Genomic DNA, 23,089 nt, shown 5'->3' with positions numbered 1-23,089 from the left:
GCAATGTGAAGGTTATGGAAGGGGATGGTGGTGGGCTGCAGGCCTGCCTCCCAGGGCTCCCTCCCATGTCCCTGGGCTCCCTCCATATGACCCTGGGCACCAGGCTTCCCTGTGAGTTGCTGAGCACAGGGCACATGGCAGGTCAGATTCTCTGCAGTTAGTCTGACCAGCTGTGGAGCTGCCCTTCAGGGACTGACATTTGCCCAGAAAGACTGGGTCAGGCCAACATCCTAATCCTATAACACCTTTGGTAGAAAGCTTCATTCTCCTCCCCTACTGCCCCCTTGGCTCTGGTTTTTACCTCTAAATAGCCTAGAATAACAGCAGGTAGAGGAGGTGGTGGCAGAAAGACCAGAATATTAGAAATCCTCAACCAAGGCTAACTCCTTGACTTTGGTAAAAAACAAAAACCCAAATACATTGCCGTCGAGTCAATTCCGACTCACAACAACCCTGTATGACAGAACAGAACTGCCCCATAGGGTTTCCAAGGAGCGGTTGGTGAATTCGAACTGCTTTTAGTTAGCAGCCAAGCTCTTAACCACTGTGCCACCAGGGCTCCTTGACCTTGGTGGTGGACACAAAATGCAAAATTGTGAAATACAGCCAATCCAACCCAATTATCCATAGTAACAGCGTAGGAGGACAAAAGCCACACACCCTAAGACTCAGCCTGGACTCTTGCTTTAGAGCTACCAACCTCATTCAAACAGCCTTACTGTGCACCTACTATGTACAGGCACTGGGCCATAGGCCAGGCCTTCAAGGAGGATCACGGTCTGGGAGGGAGACTGACTTGCTGATCACGATAGACCAAAGTGAGAGCAGAGACGTGGTGTTAGATCTGCACAGAAGGGGCCCTACCCTGCCTGCAAAGCTGCAGTCGTTCTTTCTTCTATTCATTCACTCATTCATTCAGCATTTTCTTCCAGGTACAGGGACATGGACATCAATCAGGAACAGATCCTATCCTCCAGGAGCTGGGTTTTGTGGGGCACAGACCCATCTACCCTTTCTGTCTCTGGGAGAAAAGCAGTCATGTAGGGTCCAGGACCAGACATATTCCAGACAAGTGAGCAGAACCTTGAGAGAGAGGTAAATGTTAAGGCCCAGAGAAGAGGGATATTTGGGTGGAGGGAACAGCATGAGCAAATGCAGTGCAGCATGGCCAGAGTCCACACCCTTGATGGCCACTGTACCCTCCCCTGCCCTTTGCCCAGACACACCCAATTCTGCCTCCACCCCTTCATACCAGCATTCTTGTCTGGTGAAAGACCCTGGAGATCCACAGCCTGACCCATGCAGGGTCCCTGTTCACATAAAATCTGTGTACGAACGTTCATATCAGCTTTATTCAAAACAACTGGAAACCCAAAGTCCTCCAAATGGTGAATACACAAAAGATGGTTATGTCTACACAATGGAATATTACTCAGCAAAAGGAAACAAAGTATTGATATCTTCACCAACAGGGATGACTCAAATGCATTATGCCAGGTGAAAGGAGTCCAAGTCAAAAAGGTACACGGTGAATGATATGTACAGGGATAGCTGACAGGGATTCACAGTCAGGGGAAGATATGACTAAAAAGGGGCAGCATGACAGAGTTTTTGGAGGAAAGAGAGGTACTTTTCTGAACTTCCAATGTGAGACTAATTGTAAGACAAAGTATTTGTCAACTCACATTCTAAAAGTAACTTGCTGTTTTTAAATTTTAAAAATAAAGTTAAAAAAATTTACAAGCAATGAACAATGACTGTAAAAAAACTGCAAACTACAGAGACTCAGATGAATAAAGAAATCACTCATAATCTCACCTTCAGGGGAAAATCCCTGTTAATGTTCTAGGAGGAATGATTTCCACAGGTTGCTTTATCATATTTATAAAATATAAAACATTTATGTATAAATGTTTTACAAATGGCCTTTATCATGTACAAGCTATTCTATACCTTTGACACAAAATTATGCTATGATTGCCTCTCCTGTGGTCCAAAATTTTCTGAAAAAATTTATGTGTGGCCAGGCATTTATCTAACAACTCCCTTCCTGGTGGACACTGACCCCCACTACTATCAACAGGTACCACCATGCCCAGGGATTTCCATAAGACCATTCTACAAAAGGAATTGCTAGGTCAAGAGAAAATCTAATTTGAAGCTTTCTAATACCTGTGGCTATCACTTCCCAGGCCCCTTAAATGAGGCATTGGTGAGGCAGCACCCAGTTTAGCACAGGGCTGTGTGGCACAGAATAAATCACCAGGCCCAACAACCCTTGTCTTATCTCCATTAGTACATGAACTCTAGCTGAACTTTTATCTTCTCTAAGCCCTGCAGTGGGTGTGCTCACTAAGTGGAGCAGCAGCCACTATTCTGGCTCAGCCCAGCAACGGGAGCCTCAGCTCCTGGCGCGAGACAGGGACAGTCAGAATTACCAATTACCAATTCTGTGTGAGTCAGAAGAGCCACTGCAGGTAAGTCAGGTTGGGTTATACATGGGCCCACCATCACCTGGGGCCCCCAGAATGAGCCATCCTTACATGCAAACTCTGCTTCTCATACCATTATTTCAGAGGGACACTTCTGTGAGATGAATGTGGGTTAAAACTTTCTGTGCAGTGGTAAATTCCACACTTGTAACGTGGAATAGATTTTCCCCATGATATGAATACCCCTGTGAACAAAAGGGGAAATGACATGACTGAAGGCTTTGTCATAATGCTTACAGTCACAAGGTTTCTCTAGTGTGTGAGGTCTCATAGGTGTACTGAGGGAGAAGGAACACTGAAGGTTTCCATCGTCTTTCACATTCATAGGATCAATCCACACTAATATCTCACATGTCTAAGAATTGAAAAAGACTTGGAGATGATCCCAGGTACCTAACATTTACATGGTGTCGCTCCATGGACGTCTCACACGTTCAACTGGGTTAGTTAGGGAAGGCTTTTTCCATATATGCAAATTTGAATGTCTTGAAAGTGTGGGGAGAAAAACAAAAATCCCACATTGACTACACAAACATGATTTCTCTGCCATGTATATTCTTTCAGGTTTACAGAGATATGGGATGAAAGCTATCCAACATTACTTAGACATATATTGCTTCAATTCAATATACTTAGATACGCTTCTCCCCACAGTGAGTTCCTATGGCAAAAGGCTGAGGGACATCTGAAGACTTTCCCACATTCTTTACCTTAATAAGGAATATCTCTAATGTGAGTTAGTATGTTTACTGAGAGAGAAGTAACTAAAGACTTTTCCATATTCCTTTTACTAACAAGGTTTCTCTTCACTGTCTTCTTTTGTGCTGTGAGGTTACTGATGTTCATTAAGGACTAAGGACTACATAAAGGCTTTCTGCCATTGGCTATATTTTAAGCCCTCTTTCCATTTTGAGTTCTTATATGTTTGGTAAGGCATTCATAAGCCCTCCCTACACTGTGAGTTTGTAAATGGATAGTGAAGTGTGAGGACAGATGAAAGACTTCCCCACATTCCTTACATTCATGAGGCCTCTCTCCAGTGTGAGTTCTTATATGTATATTTAGGCCTGAGGGAAACCTAAAAGGCTTTCCCACACTGCTTACATTCATAAGGCTTCTCTCCAGTGTGAGTTCTTGTATGTATATTTAGGCCTGAGGAAAACCTAAAGGCCTTCCCGCATTCCTTACATTCAAAAGGCCTCTCTCCGGTGTGAGTTCTTACATGTTTAGTTAGGTATGAGGAAAACCTAAAGGATTTTCCACATTCTTTACATTCATAAGGCCTCTCTCCACTGTGAGTTCTTATATGTTTAGTAAGGTATGAAGAAAAACTAAAGGCTTTCCCACATACCTTACATTTATAAGGCCTCTCTCCACTGTGAGTTCTTATGTGTTCCTTGAGGGATGAGGACTGACTAAAGGTTTTCCCACATGCCTTACATTCATAAGGCCTTTCTCCACTGTGAATTTTTATATGTATAGCGAGGGATGAGGAACGACTAAAGGCTTTCCCACATTCCTTACATTCATAAGGCCTCTCTCCACTGTGAATTCTTATGTGGTCAGTGAGGTGTGAGGAATACCTAAAGGCTTTTCCACATTCTTTACATTCATAAGGTCTTTCTTCACTGTGAGTTCTTATATGTTTCATTAAGTGTGAGGAGCGAATAAAGGCTTTCCCACATTCCTTACATTCATAAGGCCTTTGTCCACTGTGAGTTTTTTTATGTGTAGTGAGGGATGAGGAACAACTAAAGGCTTTCCCACATTCTTTACATTCATAAGGCTTATCTCCACTATGAAACATATTGGATAAAGTGAGGAATGAGGGATGAATATAGGCTTTCCAGCATTCTTTACATCCACACTTACGATCTCTCGCATGTGTCTGAAGGGATGAGAAACTACAGGAATCTTCCTCACATCCACTTGGTTTCTCTCTACTTACTGTGGTCACACAGTTCTTAAGAGTTGAAATACAAATGAAACCTTTCCCACATACCTTACATTTATATGGGTTCCCTCCAGTAATAGTTCTCACATGAGAGCTTAGAAATGAGGTACAATTACAAGTTTCTCCACATTCCTTACACTGATAGGTACAGTGTCCAATGTGAGATTTGAGATGATGTTTAACAGAAGAATGATCGGTGTATTTTTCACACTCGAGGCCTCCAGAAAGATTTACTTCAGTATGACTTCTTTTGAATACAGCAAGATTAGGAATCTGAATGAAGGGCTTTCTACATTGATTGTCTTCATCATTTACATGGAGGTTTTCTACTGCACGCCTTCTTTTAAAAACAAGAAACACACTGATGTAAATAAAATTGTTACCATTTCACCATTACCAAACAGTGAACGTTTGTTTTTTTGTCTTTTGAAATGCCTCATGTTTCATAGGTTAAATCATCCAGCAGAGATGCTACCACAGCTGCCACAATGTTTCTCAAATAATAGCCTTTCTGAAAATTTTGTATAAGTGAACTATGTTTCAAATACTCAACATCTTGACTCACACTTAGGAAAATACTGTAATGTGAAAACTCTTGGAACACACAATTTTGCTCTATTTTAACACCATGAGACCTTAAGACTTTCTCTGAGGCACTGCTCTCTTCCATGTGACTGACACTCACCTCACATATATCCCCCAGTTTTTATGGTGAACTTTAACGCCAAACAATTCGCAGCTTTCTCCTAACATGGAGCTCCAGGTGTTATTCTTCATTAATCTCACTCTTATATGATCACTGAACAACTTTTCTCCATTATTATGGTTTCGAGAAACTGACCCAAGTTGAGGGTCATAACATGGAAAAAAAAAAAAAAAAAAGAAATTACTAGAAGGAAAAAGGCACCTATGAGCAAAGAAAGGCATGTGGCTGTTTCATGACTTTGGCAAAGGCAACTTACGAGAAAATACTTCCATAAAGATTGAGAGTGACAGTGACATAGAGTTTAATTAGGAGAGATAAATAGAAAGATATTGGACATAATGCACATGCAATGTTGAAAGAGGAAAAGAGGAAGGTCTTTCTCCATGAACACAGTACACCTACCCCTCATTTATCGACTATTTTGTTATCCGACATGTCACATTTATGACAATTGTAAAAAAAAACTGCTTAAATCACCTTAAAGCCAGGTAAGGACCCATCTGTTCTGAATGAGAGTGTGTCTCTCTCCTGAGCCACAAGTCCTTGATTCCTCCCATCCCACCCCTCTTAGATGTGAATAAAGTTAAAAGAGAGAAACAAAAAAGGCCATATGCTGGGCCTTGGGTCATTAACCTGCACGAACGCTCCACAGCCTTGCAGAATCCTGGACTGCCTGCAGGCTGGTGGCTACCCTGCCATCTGAGTGGAGCTGTGGCTTTGGGCTGCAAGTCCGTGAGAAGGTGGCAGAGGGGCACAGACAGGATGAACAGCAGTCACTTCACTGCAGACCCTGAGATCCGCCATCTGCACACATGGGAACACCGGGCTAATGGGCAGCAGTCCCAGGTGGGTGGACATTTCCAGGGACTGCAAGAACTCCACATGGGTCAGGGTGGCAAGGGGGTCCCCTCCTGGCTGCAAATCCTGACCCAATCAGCTCTGCCTGTGGTTTGAGATGGCAGAAGCCAACCCACCCATCTGATGTACAGAAGTCATGGTACAGAGACAAGCAAGCTGCCAATAGCACCTGCAGGGAAGGAAGCAGCCCCATAGGGCCACCTGAAAAATGACTCCTGGAGCCTGAGGAGCATTTGGTTGCTGAAGTTTTATGTAATGCTGATTTTTGTATAACGACCTAGTCTTTTGAATCTAACCATATCAATAAGTGAAAAGTGGCTGTAGTGAAAGGATGAATAAAAGTCCAAAAAATAAGTTAAGGAAATTGGTAAGTTCAGTCTCCACAACTACAAAGAGACTTCTGTTAACTGATTTACTCAAATCTAATTTTCTCCATGCAGTGCTGATTCTTCAAAAAATTCTTGCCTTCCAAGTGCTCCCTGACACAGTGGCCCTGGATAAGTCCTATCTCTACTCTCCTCAGATTCTTCTCTTGCTTCTTAAGCATGTAGCTGACACAATGCTCATAGAAAAAGGCATATCATGAGGGAAGACAGACGAGCAATAAATATTTGCCTGACACTAATACTTCAGTCTTCAAGGTCTCTGGAGATGGACAGGTGTGAGTTTATTTGCAGCAAAATAATAATTTTGTAATGAACACAGTAAAACTCTCTGCAATTTCCTGAACACAAATGTCTCTGTGCCCTGAAGTGACCCCTGAAGCCAATGCTCACACTTTTAACACTTAAAGAGCCTCAAGATTTTTAAACACAAGAGAAATAGAAGTTCAGTTTAATACACAGAGCTTTATGAGGAAGCCAGGATATGGAAGCTCCATATAGCAAGGAACCACTCCTGTCTTGTTTAACAATATTCCCTTTCCTCAGCCCTGATACTTGTGCAAGGACAATGAGTACGATATATTTGTTCCCTAAAGGAGTAAATAAAGAAACGATGTCATCCTTACCTACTGAGGCCAGGTTTCTGAAGGTTTCCATCATCACATCTCTGTAGAGTTTCCTCTGTGCAAGATTGAGCAAAGCCCACTCTTCCTGGGTAAAGTCCATGGCCACATCCTCAACAAGCACTGAGTACTAGAACATCCCACATAATCTGCATCAGCAAGGTACCATGTACTATAATGTGTGCAAAAGGGTAGGTAAGGCTAACAGTCCTGGGGAACTGAGAATTCACAGGGATCTGACACAGGTTCTCTGTTCTACTAAGGTCTACTCTAGGGTTTAGTTGTCAGCCTCTTCTCTTCCCTGTCTACGTTCACTTCCTGACTGACTGTATCCTCTTTCATAGATTTAATAATACTCCCAGTACACTGAACTTATCTCTCCAATTTGACTGTGACCAATTCCAGTCTTACTCTATAGTCTAGAACAGTCAGAACACATAGCAGAAATTAGAGAAATGCTCTACAAATGAAAGTCTTATTTCCACATTGGAATCATCACTTCCTTGTGAAAAAAATTTTTCCTCTCTTTCCAGAAAACTCAATAAAACATGAAGTATAGGGTGAAAGCAGGATGGGATATTAACAAATGGGAAACACTGAAGCACTAGATTTTTTTTCCTTTTGCCCCTCTCCAGCCCTGGGGTGCCTACGATCTCACAAAAACTGGAAACCTAAGGCCCTGAACAGGTCATACTGTCTTGAAGAACACAGGTGATTAGGAGGTGATAGAATCACCTACTGAAAAAAGAATATTCCTTTGGAAAATTATGATTTTCACATTTATGTCACCTATTTTCAATAACTCATCTGTTGTGCAGTCATCAACTCTGTTCCATTCATGAAGAAAGGCAGGAATATTGAAAAGTTGAACAGGGCTCAGGGGAGAGTAAACATGAGACTCCAGCTCTTCCCACAATTATCGAAGTTTCGAGACCAGATGCTAGGGTACATCGATTAGTGACCATTGCCCCCAACAAACATACACTGAGACACACACACAGAGGCTAATGTTAGAAGATGACGAAGAGCCCTATCTCTGCAAGAATCACAATAACGTGCTCTTGCGTTTGATTGGGTTTTGTGTTTGATGACGGTGAAGAGGGTAAGGTTCCTATTTTGTAAGGAAGTTCATTGAAGTGCACAGGTTCTAGCTGTTAAACTGACTGTGAAGCCTAGGAAACAAGAGACTTACACACCTGCCCTCTTGAGGCTCCACTCCAAAGTTTTCTCACATTTGCAGCCCATGGAAGGCACAAGCATGACCACCCAAACACTGACCACTGGCATGCCCTAGGCTGTAGGACTGGCCTCTGTGAAACAGCATCAACCCGATGGCTTCCACACGTAGTGAGAAGAGAAAAGGATGCTACACTGTGCTTCTCATGCTAAATTTGGACTGAACAGCCGAGCGGCTGTAGAACAGAAAGGCTCTCCTTTGTCAGGGCAGGAGGGGGAGTGAATTGCCTAGCTCATCTCTAATCATTCCGGATATGATGGTGTCACAGCAAACTTTGAGCAACAGCCAAAATTCAAAAGTCTCTTTCAGTGCAGTGGGCCAGGTTACATATTTTAAAGCCAGCAAAAATATTCGCTCGGCAAATGTGTAGAAATCCAAGTTTATTAGGCTATCAGGGGTAGGATGGAAGGGGAAAGGCAAATCGTTGTTTCGGAAGCACTGAGTTTCTGTTCATGGTAGTGGAAATGTTTGATAACGAATACTGGTGATGGGCAAACTGCTGCCCCTGAAACTGGAGGTACACAAAGGCAGATACAGAGAACTAATCACACAAGAGCAGAAGCCCAGGGAGCAGAAACCACCCCTAGTATCAGAACCAGAGTAGAAAAACTTAAGATTGTAATTGACGAGTTGCTGGAGGGTTTGTGGATAAGTCTGAGGATTAAAAATATCAAGGGGCCCCAGTCTTGGGGAAACTCACACAGTTCTGTGAGTTTCACCTCCAGGAACCCTACCAAAGCCTCAACATGAAGATCAGAGAAAAATTCCCTTCTGTTTTCAATAGAAGGAAGAGAAGGAAAAGCCACTTTGAAACTTGCCCAAAGCATTCTGTTCTCCCTAAGAAAGCCCACCCTTAAAGGAAACTATTTTACCAGAGTGTAACTAAACTGAAGAGTCCCTGGGTGGTAAAAATGATTAAAAGTACTTGATAATTAGCATCCAGAGGCACTTCCGAAGATAGGGAGGCAATTTGCTTCTGAAAGCTCACAGCCTTGAAAACTCTACAGAGCAGTTTTACTCGGCACACATGGGGTTGCCATGAGTCGGAACTAACTCGATGGCAAACTAATAGTGACTGACCTGGAATTCTGAAATACCCAACTCTAGCCCCATCTAGGCCTCCTGGCTCATCAAAGTGGGGGAGGGGATAAGCAGAGAGGCACTTTTGAGGTCACTGACTGGGAGCACAGGCTCATTAAAAGACTGATGCCTAATCACTTGACTATAGAATCTGCTCCTCCACCAAACCTTACCACCACATCATTTGTTTGTTGCTGTCGAGTTTCCTGACTCATATCAACCCCAAGTGCAGAAGTGCACTACATAGGATTTTCAAGGCTCTGAATTTTTGGAAGCAGATCGCCAAGACCTTATTTCTGAGGCAGCTCTGGGTGGGTTTGAACTGCCAATCTTTCAGTTAGTAGTCCATTGCTTAACGATTTGCGCCACCTAGTAGGTGTCCTATATAATAACAGAGACTTACAACTAGACAAACTCCAACTCTCAGACCTTATTTAAGAAGTTTTTAGGAAATTCAAACACAACAGGAAAGACAAAAACAAGAACATCAGAGAACACTCTGACCTCCAACACCAATACCAAACAGTAAACACAGCATATGTTCTGGCCAGATAAAAACAAAATGTCACACTAAACCCCGATTTTACCACAGTTGCTTTTGCCTAGCACATCCTGTTTGGTTTTCAACAAATAACTAAAGAGTCATAGTAAAAGACAAAAAGCACAGCTTGAAGAGACAGAGCAAACATCAGAACCAGTCAAAATGCACAGCTTGAAGAGACACAGCAAACACCAGAACCAGTCAAGAAATAGCACAGATTTTGGAATTATCAAACTGGAAATTCAAAACAACTATGATTAACATGCTAGGGGCTATAACTAATAAAGTATACAACATGCAACAACAAATGGCCAATGGAAGTAGAAAAATGGAAACTGTAAGAAAGAATCCTAATGAAATGCTAGAAATTAACACTGTAACAGAAATGAAGAATGCCTTTAAAATCCAAAACATGAGTGCACAAAAGCAAGGAAAAAATTACTGAGCTTGAATACATGTTAATTGGAACTCCCAAAATGGAAATTTAAAGTGAAAAAGATGGAAGAGACTATCCAAGAATTGTGGGACAATTACAAAATGTGGACCAAACCCATATTAGGAATACCAGAAAGGAAAGAAGTAGGAAAAACAGAAGAAATATTTGAGGTAACAACAGCTGAGAAATTTATAAAATCAATAACAAACACCAACCACTTATAAGGCAAGTTCAGAGAACACCAAACATATTAAATTTAATATTTAAAAACTACAGCTAGGCATATCATATTCATACTGCAGAAAATCAAAGAGACAACACTGCAGAAAACAGAGGGTGGGGGGAACACCTTCCTATACAGGAGCACAGTTAAGAATTACATCAGGCTGCTCTTAAGAAGGAAACCCTGGTGGCATCGTGGTTAAGTGCTACAGCTGCTAACCAAAAGGTCGGAATTTTGAATCCGCCAGGCGCTCCTTGGAAACTCTATGGGGCAGTTCTACTCTGTCCTCTAGGGTCGCTATGAGTCAGAATCAACTGGATGGCAGTGGGTTTGTTTTTTTTCTGGTTTGGCTCTTAAGAAACCCTAAAAGCAAGAGTGTAGAAAAATACTTAGAGAAAAAAAAACACCACCCTCAAATTCTACACTCAGCAAATGTAATTTCCAAAGGTGAAGGAGAAATAAGGACACTTTCAGACACACAAAATTCAAGGAACTTGCTGCCAGTGTACTTACCTTACAGGGAATGTTAAAAGAAGTTCTTCAGAGAGGAGGAAAATGATATGGATTAGATACTCAGATCAACATAAGGAATAGCATTAGGGAATGCATAAATGAAGGTAGTATAAAATCTTTCATCTTTGTTATTTTTAATAGACCTAACAGTTAACAGTTGGTTCAAAATAATAATGGACACAGTATAGTCCATGATTATAACTTTGGTGCAGTGAATTAATTAATATGGCCCTTCCAGCCATTCATGGTCCTCTGGCTCCCATAAAATGATTCGGTATGACTATGCAAATAAGGTACATGAAACCTTTGGGGAGGTGGGACCATGCAAATACAGTGTATGGAAATCTAAAGAAGTTGGTCAGTTTTGCCATCCTGCTAGGCATAACAGGAGCCAATCCCAGAAGTGAAAGGAGGGAACCACACTACCATCAAGAAGAGGAGCTGGGAGGAGGATGCATCATTTGGAACTGAAGTCCCTATACCGAGAACCTCCTAGACCCAGGAGACAGAGCCATAACACTGCAGATGGCAAGAAGTAGTGGAAAACACAGCCGACTCCAGCAGCAGAGAAACAGCAGCAGGAGAACGAGGAGACCTGTGCAAGACGGCGTGGTGAGCTTCATGGCTCATGAGGCAAGGTGGCTAAAATTGGCATGCTGACGCACAGAGTGAGTGAGCCGAGTGCCTTCAGACCAAAGGCTTAATGGCAGAGTGGGGTGCCTTCAGTCACTTATTGGTGGAGCTGAAGAGCTTTATTCACCACTCGTATGCCAGTTTTTCGTACTGTGGTGACTTGCATGTTGCTGTGATGCTGGAAGCTAGGCCACCAGTATTTCAAATACCAGCAAGGTCACCCATGGTGGACAGGTTACAGTGCAGCTTCCAGACTAAGAGAGACTGGGAAGAAGGACCTGGTAAACTAGTTCTGAAAAAACTGGCCAGAGAAAACCTTATGGATAGCAGAACATTGTCTGATATAGTGCTGGAAGATGAGCCCCTCAGGTTGGAAGGCACTCAAAGTACAACTGGAAAAGAGCTGACTCCTCAAAGTAGAATTGACCTTAATGACCTGGATGGAGTAAAGCTTTTGGGACCTTCATTTTGTTGATGTGGCATGACTCAAAATGAGAAAAAACCGCTGCAAACATCCAATAGTAATCAGAATGTGTAAAGTATGAAATACAAATCAAGGAAACTTGGAAATTGTCAAAAATAAAATGGAATGCACAAACATCAATATCCTAGGCAATAAAAAAAAAAAAAAACCTTGTCGTCGAGTTGATTCCGACTCATAGTGACCCTATAGGACAGAGGAGAACCGCCCCATAGAATTTCCAAGGAGCGCCTGGCAGATTTGAGCTGCCGACCCTTTGGTTACCAGCCATAGCACTTAACCACTACGCCATCAGGGCTTCCCACTTAGGCAACAGCGAGCTGAAATGGACTGAAATTGGCCTGTTTGATCCAGACAATCCTATGGTCTGCTTTGCCAGGAATGACAAACTAAAGAGTAACAGCGTTGCAATCATCATCAAAAAGAACATTTCAAGATCTTTCCTAACATACGATGCTGTCAGTGATAGGATAATATCCATATGCCTACAGGGAAAAACAGTTAATACGACTATTATTCAAATTTATACACCAACCACTAATGCCAAAGATGAAGAAACTGAAGATTTTTACCAAGTACTGCAGTCTGAAATTGATCAAATATGCAAATAAGATACATCGATAATTATTGGTGATTGGAACGTAAAACCTGGAAACAAAGTAGAAGGATTGATAGTTGGAAAATATGGCCTTGGTGACAGAAATGATGCTGGAGATTGCATGACAGAATTTTGCAAGAACAACAACTTATTCACTGCAAACACATTTTTCAAAAACATAAACAGTGACTATAAACGTGGACCTCCCAGGATGGAATACATTGGAATCAAATCAACTACGACTGTGGAAAAAGATGATGGAAAAGCTTAATTTCACCAGTCAGATGCATGGCCAGAGAAGGACTGCAGAGCAGACCAGCAATTGTTTATATGCAAGTACAAGTTGAAGCTGAAGAAAATTACAAGTCCACGAGAGCCAAAGTATGATCTTAAGGATATTCCACCTGAATTTGGAGATGATCTCTAGATTTGACTCATTGAGCACAAATGACTGAAAACCACAGGAGTTGTGGGATGACATCAAGAACATCATAAATGAAGAAAGCAAAAGGTCGTTAAAAAGACAAAAAAGAAAAAAAGACCAAAATTGATGTCAGAAGAGACTCTGAAACTTACTCTCGGACGTAAGTAGCTAAAATGAACAGAAGAAATGATGAGCTTAACAAAAGATTTCAAAAGATAGCTCAAGAAGAAACAGTATTATAGTAAAATGTGCAAAAGACTTGGAGTTTGAAAACCAAAAGGGTAGAACATACTAGGCATTTCTTAAGCTGAAAGAACTGAAGAAAAAAGTCAAGCCTTGAGTTGCAATACTGAATGATTCTATGGGCAAAATACTGAACGATGCAGGAAGCATCAAAAGAAGATGGAAGAAATACAGAGTCACTGCACCAGAACCATTTCAGGAAGTAGCATATGATGGAGATTCGATGATATTCAAGGAAGAAGCCCAAGCTGCCCTGAACGCATTGGCAAAAAAAAAGGCTCGAGGAATTGAGGGAATACCAATAGAGATGTTTCAACAAACAGATGCAACACTGGAAGCGCTCACTGGTCTAGGCCAAGAAATTTGAAAGACAGCTACACCCAGCCAACTGACTGGAAAGGATTCATACTTGTGCCTATTTAAAAGAAGGGTGATCCAACAGAATGCAGAAATTATTGAATATCATCAATACCGTAGGCAAGTAAAATTTTGCTGAAGATCATTCAAAAGCAGTTGCAGCAGTACGTTGACAGAGAAATGCCAGAAATTTGAGCTGGATTCAGAAAAAGATGTGGAACCAGGGACATCACTGCTGCTGTCACATGGATCTTGGCTGAAAGCAGAGAATACCAGGAAGATGTTTATTTGTGTTTTACTGACTATGCAATGCATTCGACTGTGTGGATCACAACAAATTATGGATAACACTGTGAACAACAGGAATTTCAGAACACTTGACCGTGCTCATGAGGAACCTGTACTTAGACCAACAGGCAGTCATTCGAAAAGAACACGGGGATAATGTGTGGTTTAAAGTCAGGTAAGGTGTGCGTCAGGGTTGTATTCTTTCATCGTACTTATTTAATCTGTATGCTGGGCAAATAATCCTAGAAGCCAGAATATATGAAGAACAACATCAGGATTGGAGGAAGACTCATTAACAACCTGCGATAAGCAGATGACAGCATCTTACTGATAAAGATCAAAGACTACAGCCTTCACTATGGATTACACCTCAACGTAAAAGAAAACAAAAATCCTTACGACTGGACCAATAAGCAACGCCATGATAAATGGAGAAAAGATTGACGTTTTCAAGGGTTTCATTTTACTTGGATCCATAGTCAATGCCCATGGAAGCAGAACTCAAGAAACCAAACAATGTACTGCACTGGCAAATCTGCTGCAAAAGACCTCTTTAAAGTGGTAAAAAGCAAAGATGTCACCTTGAAGACTAAGGTGTACCAGACTCAAGCAACGGTATTTTCAATTATCTCATATGCATGTGAAAGCAGAACAATGAATAAGAAAGATCGAATAATTGAGATCAGAAGAACTAGATGGTGCCCGGCTATAACCGATGATGGCCCTGACAGGGAACACAACAGAGAACCCCTGAGGGAGCAGGAGAGCAGTGGGATGCAGACCCCAAATTCTCATAAGACTAGACTTACTGGTCTGACTGAGACTGGAAGGACCCCGGTGGTCATGGCCCCCAGACCTTCTGTTGACCCAGGACAGAAACCATTCCCGAAGCCAACTCTTCAGACATGGATTGGACTGGACAATGGGTTGGAGAGGGATGCTGGTGAGGAGTGAGCTTCTTGGATCAGGTGGACGCTTGAGACTATGTTGGCATCTCCCGCCTGGAGGGGAGATGAGAGGGTGGAGGGGGTTAGAAGCTGGTGAAAAGGACATGAAAAGAGAGAGTGGAGGGAGAGAGCGGGTTGTCTCATTAGGGGGAGAGTAATTGGGAGTGTGTAGCAAGGTGTATATGGGTTTTTGTGTGAGAGACTGACTTGATTTGTAACTTTCACTTAAAGCACAATAAAAATTATTAAAAAAAAAATTGTGTGACATCTTAGCTGGGCCATAATTCTCAATGTTTATATGTGATCACTCCCATGATGGAATCTGCTGTGAGTGGCCAATCAGTCGAAAGGGAGTTTCCTTGGGGGTGTGGACTGCATCCAAATATAAGCAGATGTTCCTGATCCTGCAGCTGTCTCCTGTTCATCCTACCTCCAGCTCTTGGGAATTAAGCTATCAGCTTATCTGCTGATCTTGAAATTCACTGATTTTCACAGCCTGAGAACAGGAACCCTGCTCTCCGACCTGCAGATCTTGGGTTCCCCAGCCCCTAAAGCTACATTAATCAGGAGAAGCCTTGCAGTATTGCCTGCTAATCTCACAGCCTGAGAATGGGAGCCCTGGTCTCCGACCTGCCAATCTTGGGTTTGCCAGCCCCTGCAGCTACATGAATTGAGAGAAGCCTCTATCCTGATTCTCGGACTTGGGACGTTTCACCTTCTACAATTGTGTGACCCCGTTTCCTTGATATAAATCTCCATGTATGTTTATAGGCTTTACTGGTTTTACATCTCTAGAGAACTCAGCCTAAGACACCATTAAATTAAGAAATTATCAGCAGGAACATTAACAAACTGATCCCAAAATTTGCTTCTAGTGGAATCTGACCCTAAGAACTTAAATATAGGCATCTCACAGCCTAAGTGGCTTTAGCAAAAAAGAACATTTTAACTTTAGATTCTAATCCAAGACTTTGGGGAGCAGTGAAAATTTTAGAAATGTAATACCAGCTCCAGGCATGGAGATACTGAGAGGACAGGGACCTGGGCTAAGTATCTGTTTTTCACACACCTGAAAGCCTCAGGAAAAACTATTCCCCACTGGAAAATTGGAACCTTATCCATTGCTGGTAGGAATGCAATATGGGACAGCCATTGTAGAAAACAGTGTGGCAGTTCCTTAAAAAACTAAAACCAGAACTACCTTATGAACCAGCAATTCCACTGCTAGGATATACAAGGGACTTGAAAGCAGCAATGCTAACAGACATAGGTACACCAATGTCTATTGCAGCCCTGTTCACGATAGCCAAAAGGTGGAACAACCCGACTGCCGTCAACAGATGAATGGATAATTACATGTGCTATATACATGACAGAATATTAGTCAATCAAAAAGAGAAATGAAGTCCTGATACATGCTACAAGCTCAATGAAGCTTGAGGACATCATCCTGAGTGAAATATGTCACGCACAAAAGGACAAATATAACTTACATAAAAAGGTAAGAACTGGCAAATGTATACAGACCAAAATTTATTAGTAGGTGGGAGGGAGGTGAAAGGGGCAGTTACTGTTTACAGAGCACTGAGTTTCTGTTCATGGTGATGAAGAAATCACATGGACTAAGGGTAATGAATGCACAGCTGATTGGTGAAAATGATGCCACTAAACTGTACAACTATAAGTTGATACAACCTAATGTGGAAATTATTGAACAATATCATTAATATCACAAACAAGTAAAATTTTGCTGAAGATCATTCAAAAGCAGCTGCAGTAGTATATCGACAGGGAACTGCCAGAAATTCAAGCCAGGTTCAAAAGAGGATGTGGAACCTAGCTGAACGCAGAGAATTCCAGAAAAATGTTTACTTGTGTTTTATTGATTATGCAGAAGCATTTGACTGTGTGTATCATGGCAAATTACGGGTAACACTGCAAAGAACAGAAATTCCAGAACATTTAAGTTGCCCATAAGGAACCTGTACATAATCAAGAGGCAGTTGTTCAAACAGAAAAAGGGGACACTGTGTGATTTAAGTCAGGAAAGGTGTGTGTCAGGGTTGTATCCTTTCACCATACTTATTCAACCTGTACACTGAGCAAATAATCTGAGAAGCTGGACTATATGAAGTAGAATGGGGCATCAGGATTGGAGGAAGGATCATTAACAACCTTCCATATGCACATGACACAACCTTGCTTGTTGAAAGTGAAGAGCACTTGAAGCACTTACTGATGAAGATCAAAGACCACAGCCTTCAGTATGGATTACACCTCAACACAAAACAGAAATCCTCACAACCGGACCAATAAGCAACATAATGGCAAATGGAGAAATGCCTGAAGTTGTCAAAGATTTCATTTTACTTGGATCCACAATCAACATCCATGGAAGCGGCAGTCAAGAAATCAAAAGACATATTGCATTGGGGAAATCCGCTGCAAAAGACTTCTTCAAAGTGTTAAGAAGCAAAGATGTTACCTTGAAGACTAAAGTACCCCTGACCCAAGCCATGGTGTTTTCAGTTGCCTCATAGGCATGTAAAAGCTGGAATAAGAAAGACCGAAGAATTGACGCCTTTGAAGAAGAAGTACAGTAATAATGCCCCTTAGAAGCAAGGATCTTAAGACTACAACTCACATACTTTGGACATATTATCAGGAGGAATCAGTCCCTGGAGAAGGACATCATGCTTGGTAGAGGGTCAAAAAAAAGAGGAAGACCCTCAACGAGAGGAACTGACACAGTGGCTGCAACAGCGGGCTCAAGCATAACAACATTTGTGAGGATGGCGCAGGACCAGGCAGTGTTTTCTTCTGTCATACACAGGGTCACTATGAGTCAGAAACGACTCCATAGCACCTAATAGCAAAAGGTTGAATTTGCAAAGGCAGTGTGATATACATATTTCTTACAATGAGAACAGCAAAAAAAGAGTAGCTGCTGAGGTTTCTTATGTGCAACAAAACACCTCATGGGATTTGGTTTATTGGTTTGGGAGTTTACAGTCATAGTCTCGTGGAACATTAAAGTTAACTGGTCTAATATCGTGTTTAGTGCTTCTGTTCTACTCTTAGTTGCATAATGCCTGGGGCCTTTAAAGCTTGCAAGCAGCCATCTAAGGTATTACAATTGGTCTCTATTTGCCTGGAGCAACAGAGGAAGAAGATTCAGGAATACAACAAGGATATGGAAGGCGTTGATGAATGCTTCCAGGAACAATGCCTTCTTCACCACAAAAAAATAAAAATAAAAAACAAGACCAGAAGAAATGGATGGTGCTCAGCTACCATCAGAAAACGTTCCGATGAAAGATTCTATACAAGAATCCTGATCTAAAGAGGGAAAAATACAGAATAGAATTTCAATTCTCATGGAATCCAGACGTTCTAGAGCTACTGAGGCTGGATAAACTCCTGAAACTAACTCTCTGAGATAATCTTTAACCATGAAACCATAAACCAAAAATATCCCTGAAGCCTTCTTTAAACCAAACAAGAGTCTAACTTAACTAGTAAAGAATGTCCACCATGAGCTTTGTGATAAAATTGTTAACAGCAGCTCAAAAGGTGAGATAGGAAGCTTAGGGGGAAATGAGTTTGTCAATAGCAGAGGAACAAATCAGAAAAGGAGGGTGAGAAAGGTTGCACATTTTGAAGAATGTAATCAGTGTCACTGTATTGTACATGCAGAAATTGTTGAATTAGTGTATGTTTTGCTGTGCATATTTTCAACAACAACAACAACAAAAGAAACTAGGCAAAAAAAAATCCACACTGGGGAAAAAAAAATGACGTGTTTGGAGACCCCACACATAATCCAGCTGAACTCGCTCTCCTGCCTCATTCCTTTGGTGAGGTTATGAGAGTGACAAGCCTCAGATAAAAAAGAGGACACTATAAACAGAGTCAGAGTTCTTCCCCCAATAACTCTCCCTTTCTTTACCCCATTGCACCATGTGAAAGGTATAGCTGTAGTTTTAGAACTACACAGAAAAAGCTGCAGTGCCTGGGAAAGCCAAAAACACCGTCTGCAGTGATGAAACAAGAATGGCTCCGCAGGGCCTGGGGATCAGCCTCCTCAGTCAGAGCTGCTCTGTCTTCAGGATATGGTGAGGAGATTCTGTCATTCACCAAGAGAACCAAGGACCAGGGTGGGGATGTTAATGCTCCATAGTAACACCCCTGAGAGTCACATATGGAAGGTGACTCCAAGCGTTCAAGGCTTAAAAAGTCACATACATGTAAAGGAAGGGCCCACTGACAGTGGAACAGGACCTTAGGATGCCCCCTAGGGCTCAGTCCCTTGACCTCTCCTGCTACCTTTTTACCTCATTATGCAACCACAGGCTGGTCCCCCATTATTACCTAGCCTCTCCCCATTATGTAAGAATAACTCAGTTCTTGGTACTACTCACCATTTTGTTGCTCCAGCTTCTGGAAGTCTTAGTGAATGTCCTCTCTAAGCCAGACAAGCCATTTCAGTAAGAAGGATAGGAGTGGAAAAACAACCACTAGGCAGTTTGGAGGCAGATGAATAATGTTTAGTCCACACAGCCAGCCAGAGCAGTTGAAACCCTTACTTGTGACAGCACGGATGTGTAAGATGGTCGCCATAGGTCCCCAGATGCCTAGGCTGAGCTAGCTCTCCCTGTGTCACACCTGTGACCTGAAATGGAAGGATAAGGAGGAGACAGGGTTGAGTAAGGAGGGAGCGTCAGGTTCCTGGCCTTCAGCTCTTTCCTTTAGGCAGGGATTCCTCCCAGGCTCAAGGTAATGCTCCATCCTGAGAGTATTTGCATTTAAGGCAGAACAGGCTGCAGCCTTCCAGAGCACAAGCTTACATTGGACATTTCAAAGTAAATGGATCTGCATCAACTGGTTATTCATAAGAAAAAAAAAAAAACAGCACCACGTAACAAAAACTCCAGTGAATTACAATTCTAAACTGTAAAAAAAAAGTTATGCTTATGACATTGCAGTTAGAGATGATTTCTCCAACAAAAGTTAAATTTAGACACTTTAAAATTTTGAAATGATATATGCAGCTGCTGCTTGACTCTTTAAGGTCTATAAATTTTTTCTTATCTTTTGCTCCACATAAAATGATACCCTTTTGTTGCTCTTATATTCAATATCTGATATACATATTGTGTTCTTTCTACATTGTTACATTTGGTTTAAAAAGAAACATTCTCTAATCACATTATACATGACATACACGAGTCACTCATCAATTTAAGCTTCACTTCTTCGTGTTCAACATTATTTACTATAAATTGATTTCTAGTAGCTGCCCGTTTGATGTTTAAGCAACAGTACTTTGTAAAATGATGAATACAAAGGAGCTACGCTGTATGTCGGTGACCCTCTAAGATGTTTAATTATTTTGATTAGTTTCATTATACATGTTTCCCATTTTGATGTCATTCCCAACATTTGTTTTTGTGGCACTGGCGATATACCCAGGTTTTGCTCCAAGGAGCCTTCAACCTAGGAAGAAATGTGGTTCTTTGTAGTAAAAACTGTGTTTGTATCACCAGGATCCAATTCCACACAGATCCTGTCTCAGCCAAGCCTTCGGATCTTGAAGAAGCACTGGGTATGTGATCTCTATAACACGGTCATCGCCTGTATTAAGCTTGTTCAGCCATATCACATTTTACATTAGAGGAACAAGGGTTGGCCATATTGTTCCTCACACAATCATACTGAAAATGTCTGCCTTACAGCCAAAGAAATTCCCCAAAATGCATTCCGTATTTTCCTCCTGAAACTAGGATAAATATGATCCCGAATGCGTGCATGTTTCTAAACATTTCATCCATCTTAAAGGCCCATCTTATAGGCTTATAACTGTTACCTGATTCGTGTCCGTGCCCTGGAGCAGTGGAGCCAATGAAACATACTCCAAGTCAGAAAGAGTGAGAAAGTTTAATAAAGAGATGCATACATCACCAGGGACCCAGCAGGAACACAGGCTGTCTCTATGGAGTCCCAAAGAGCAGTTTCACATTACAAGGGTTACAAGTGTCTTTGTAGTCCCCCGCCAGACATTTCTTTATTAGGCTAAAACATACATATCTGATACCTGGGCTCCAACTTTCCTGCGGGGGTTGTATGCCACAGGTAGTCCCTCCAGAACAAAAGGTTACTTGCTTCAGTTTAAAACAAAGAACAAAGTCATTAACATCTGGTCAAAACAAAGTCATTAAAAGGTATGTGAGGAGGCAGGCAGAGGAAGAACAACTTATAGGTTTATCATGGCCTTTTTTTTAGTTAAGCTCTCAGTTGCCCATTTTGAAAAAGGAGAAGACATGCTGGGTGGTATTGGGGTCCCATATTCATTAAATTGGGGGGTGCGGGAATTCTTCACCACAATCTTACATTTTGTTTCACCAGCAATACTTAATAAGGTCCTATCTGATGAACACAGAAAAGAAAGGGGGGCGCCATAAGCCTCCGACCGGAGGAGGACCAGGGCATATACACGACTTTACCTGCTAATGTACCGAGGCTCAGGTCTAGCCCACCCACTCAGCTGTCCCCAGCTGCGGCACGCACAAACCTCGGCCTTTGGCCCAGAAGGGCGACGGCCGGGTTGGCTGGGTTCTCAGAGGAGACAGTGGCGGCAGGAAAACGCGGAGGGAGGGAGAGGCCCGGGGCACACAGCTCGGCTAGAGGAAACAGGGAGCCCTGGAGGAGCTCAGGGAAAGGGAAGAGGCTAGGACTCTGCAAGACAGCAGGGACAGCGTCCTTAGACACCGGGACAGGAATTCAAGGACTCACCTAACCAGACCAGACCAGATGGCGACGGAATCAAAACGTTGCTCACAGACGAGCAAGATCGCAAAAAAAAAAAACGTGGTTACAGGCCTTTAATGTGCATTTCCGCTTCCCGTTTCTGGGACTCTTGGTGTAGAAGGGGAGGGGTTCCGAACGGCAACCCAGAGGGCTCCTCAGACTTAGGATCTGTCTACTGCTGTCATTATTTCCTCTCTGAAGAAAAGCCTGGGTTTTTGTAAATGCATATATAATTTAAAGAAGGATTTTACTAGTCAAAGATACACCGCTTTAGGAGGTGGCTGGGGCCCGCAAGCGGAGATGTACCCGAGCTGGAGTAAAGATGCAAGCTTGGTCCAGAGGTGTGAGTGGGCCTGTTTTGTGGGCAGTAGAAGAAAGCCAAAGCCAGACTGAGGAACAGACTATCAATTCCTAATATGCAGTTTGAAGTTGAAGCTGAAGAAAATTAAAACAAGTTCACAAGGCCAAAGTACGGCCTTGATTATATCCCACCTGAGCTTAGAGATCATCTCAGGAATAGATTTGACACACTAATCACAAAGGACCAAAGACCACACAAGTTGTACGATGACATTAAGGACATGGTACTTGAAGAAAGCAAAAGGTCATTAAAAAAAAAAGACAAGAAAGAAAGAAAACACCAAAACGGATGTCTGAAGAGACTCTGAAACTTGCTCTTGAACTTCGAGTAGCTAGCTAAAGAGAATGGAAGATATGAAGTAGAAGAGCTGAATAGAAGGTTTCAAAGGGCAGCCTGAGAAGACAAAGTCAAGTATTATAATGAAATGTGCAAAGTCCTGGAGCTAGAAAACCAAAAGGGAAGAACACAGTTGGCATTCCTCAAGCTGAAAGAACTGATCAAAAAACTCAAGCCTCGAGATGCAATATTGAAGGACTCTGTGGGGAAAATATTGAATGATGCAGGAAGCATCAAAAGAAGATGGAAGGAATACACAGAGTCACTGTACCAAAAACAATTTGGTCTATGTTCAACCATTTCAGATCAAGAACCCATGCTACTGAAGGAAAAAGTCCAAACTGCACTGAAAAAAACATTGTTGAAAAATAAGACTCCAGGAATCGACAGAATACCAATCCAGATGTTTCAACAAATGGATGCAAAGATGGAAACACTTGTCTGTGGAAAGAAATTTGAAAGACAGCTACCTGACCAACTGACTGGAAGAGATCCATATTCATGCCCGTTCCAAAGAAAGGTGAGCCAACCGAACGCGGAAATTATCAAACAATATCATTACTATCAC

At 42.0% G+C, this 23,089-nt stretch overlaps 1 protein-coding gene across 2 annotated transcripts; it reads right to left on the bottom strand.

The window, feature by feature from the left end:
* Positions 1 to 676: 676 nt before the first annotated feature.
* On the bottom strand, positions 677 to 21,875 carry LOC126072203 (zinc finger protein OZF-like). 2 transcript variants are annotated; one of them, XM_049877024.1, is made up of 5 exons: positions 21,810 to 21,875; positions 19,439 to 19,689; positions 7,020 to 7,188; positions 5,132 to 5,282; positions 677 to 4,786 (listed from the first exon to the last, which is right to left on the bottom strand). In XM_049877024.1, the coding sequence occupies exons 3-5, from the start codon at positions 7,117 to 7,119 to the stop codon at positions 3,571 to 3,573; spliced, it is 1,467 nt and encodes a 488-aa protein (XP_049732981.1). In that variant the 5' UTR covers positions 7,120 to 7,188; positions 19,439 to 19,689; positions 21,810 to 21,875; the 3' UTR covers positions 677 to 3,570. The 2 variants fall into 2 exon arrangements, with proteins under 2 accessions (XP_049732981.1, XP_049732980.1); XM_049877023.1 differs by having other exon boundaries at positions 7,020 to 7,146.
* Positions 21,876 to 23,089: the final 1,214 nt, after the last annotated feature.

Source organism: Elephas maximus, chromosome 3 (assembly GCF_024166365.1).
Source record: "Elephas maximus indicus isolate mEleMax1 chromosome 3, mEleMax1 primary haplotype, whole genome shotgun sequence".
Taxonomy (NCBI): domain Eukaryota; kingdom Metazoa; phylum Chordata; class Mammalia; order Proboscidea; family Elephantidae; genus Elephas; species Elephas maximus.
Note: the sequence above shows the minus strand (reverse complement) of the source record. Positions and strands in the feature narration are given on the sequence as shown.

Coding starts and splice junctions, on each gene's coding strand:
- LOC126072203 (XM_049877023.1), bottom strand. Junction 5,283..7,019: donor CAGAAACCTGGCCTCAGTAG/GTAAGGATGACA, acceptor AACTTGGGTCAG/TTTCTCGAAACCATAATAAT. Junction 4,787..5,131: donor AACTGGGGGATATATGTGAG/GTGAGTGTCAGT, acceptor TGTTTTTAAAAG/AAGGCGTGCAGTAGAAAACC.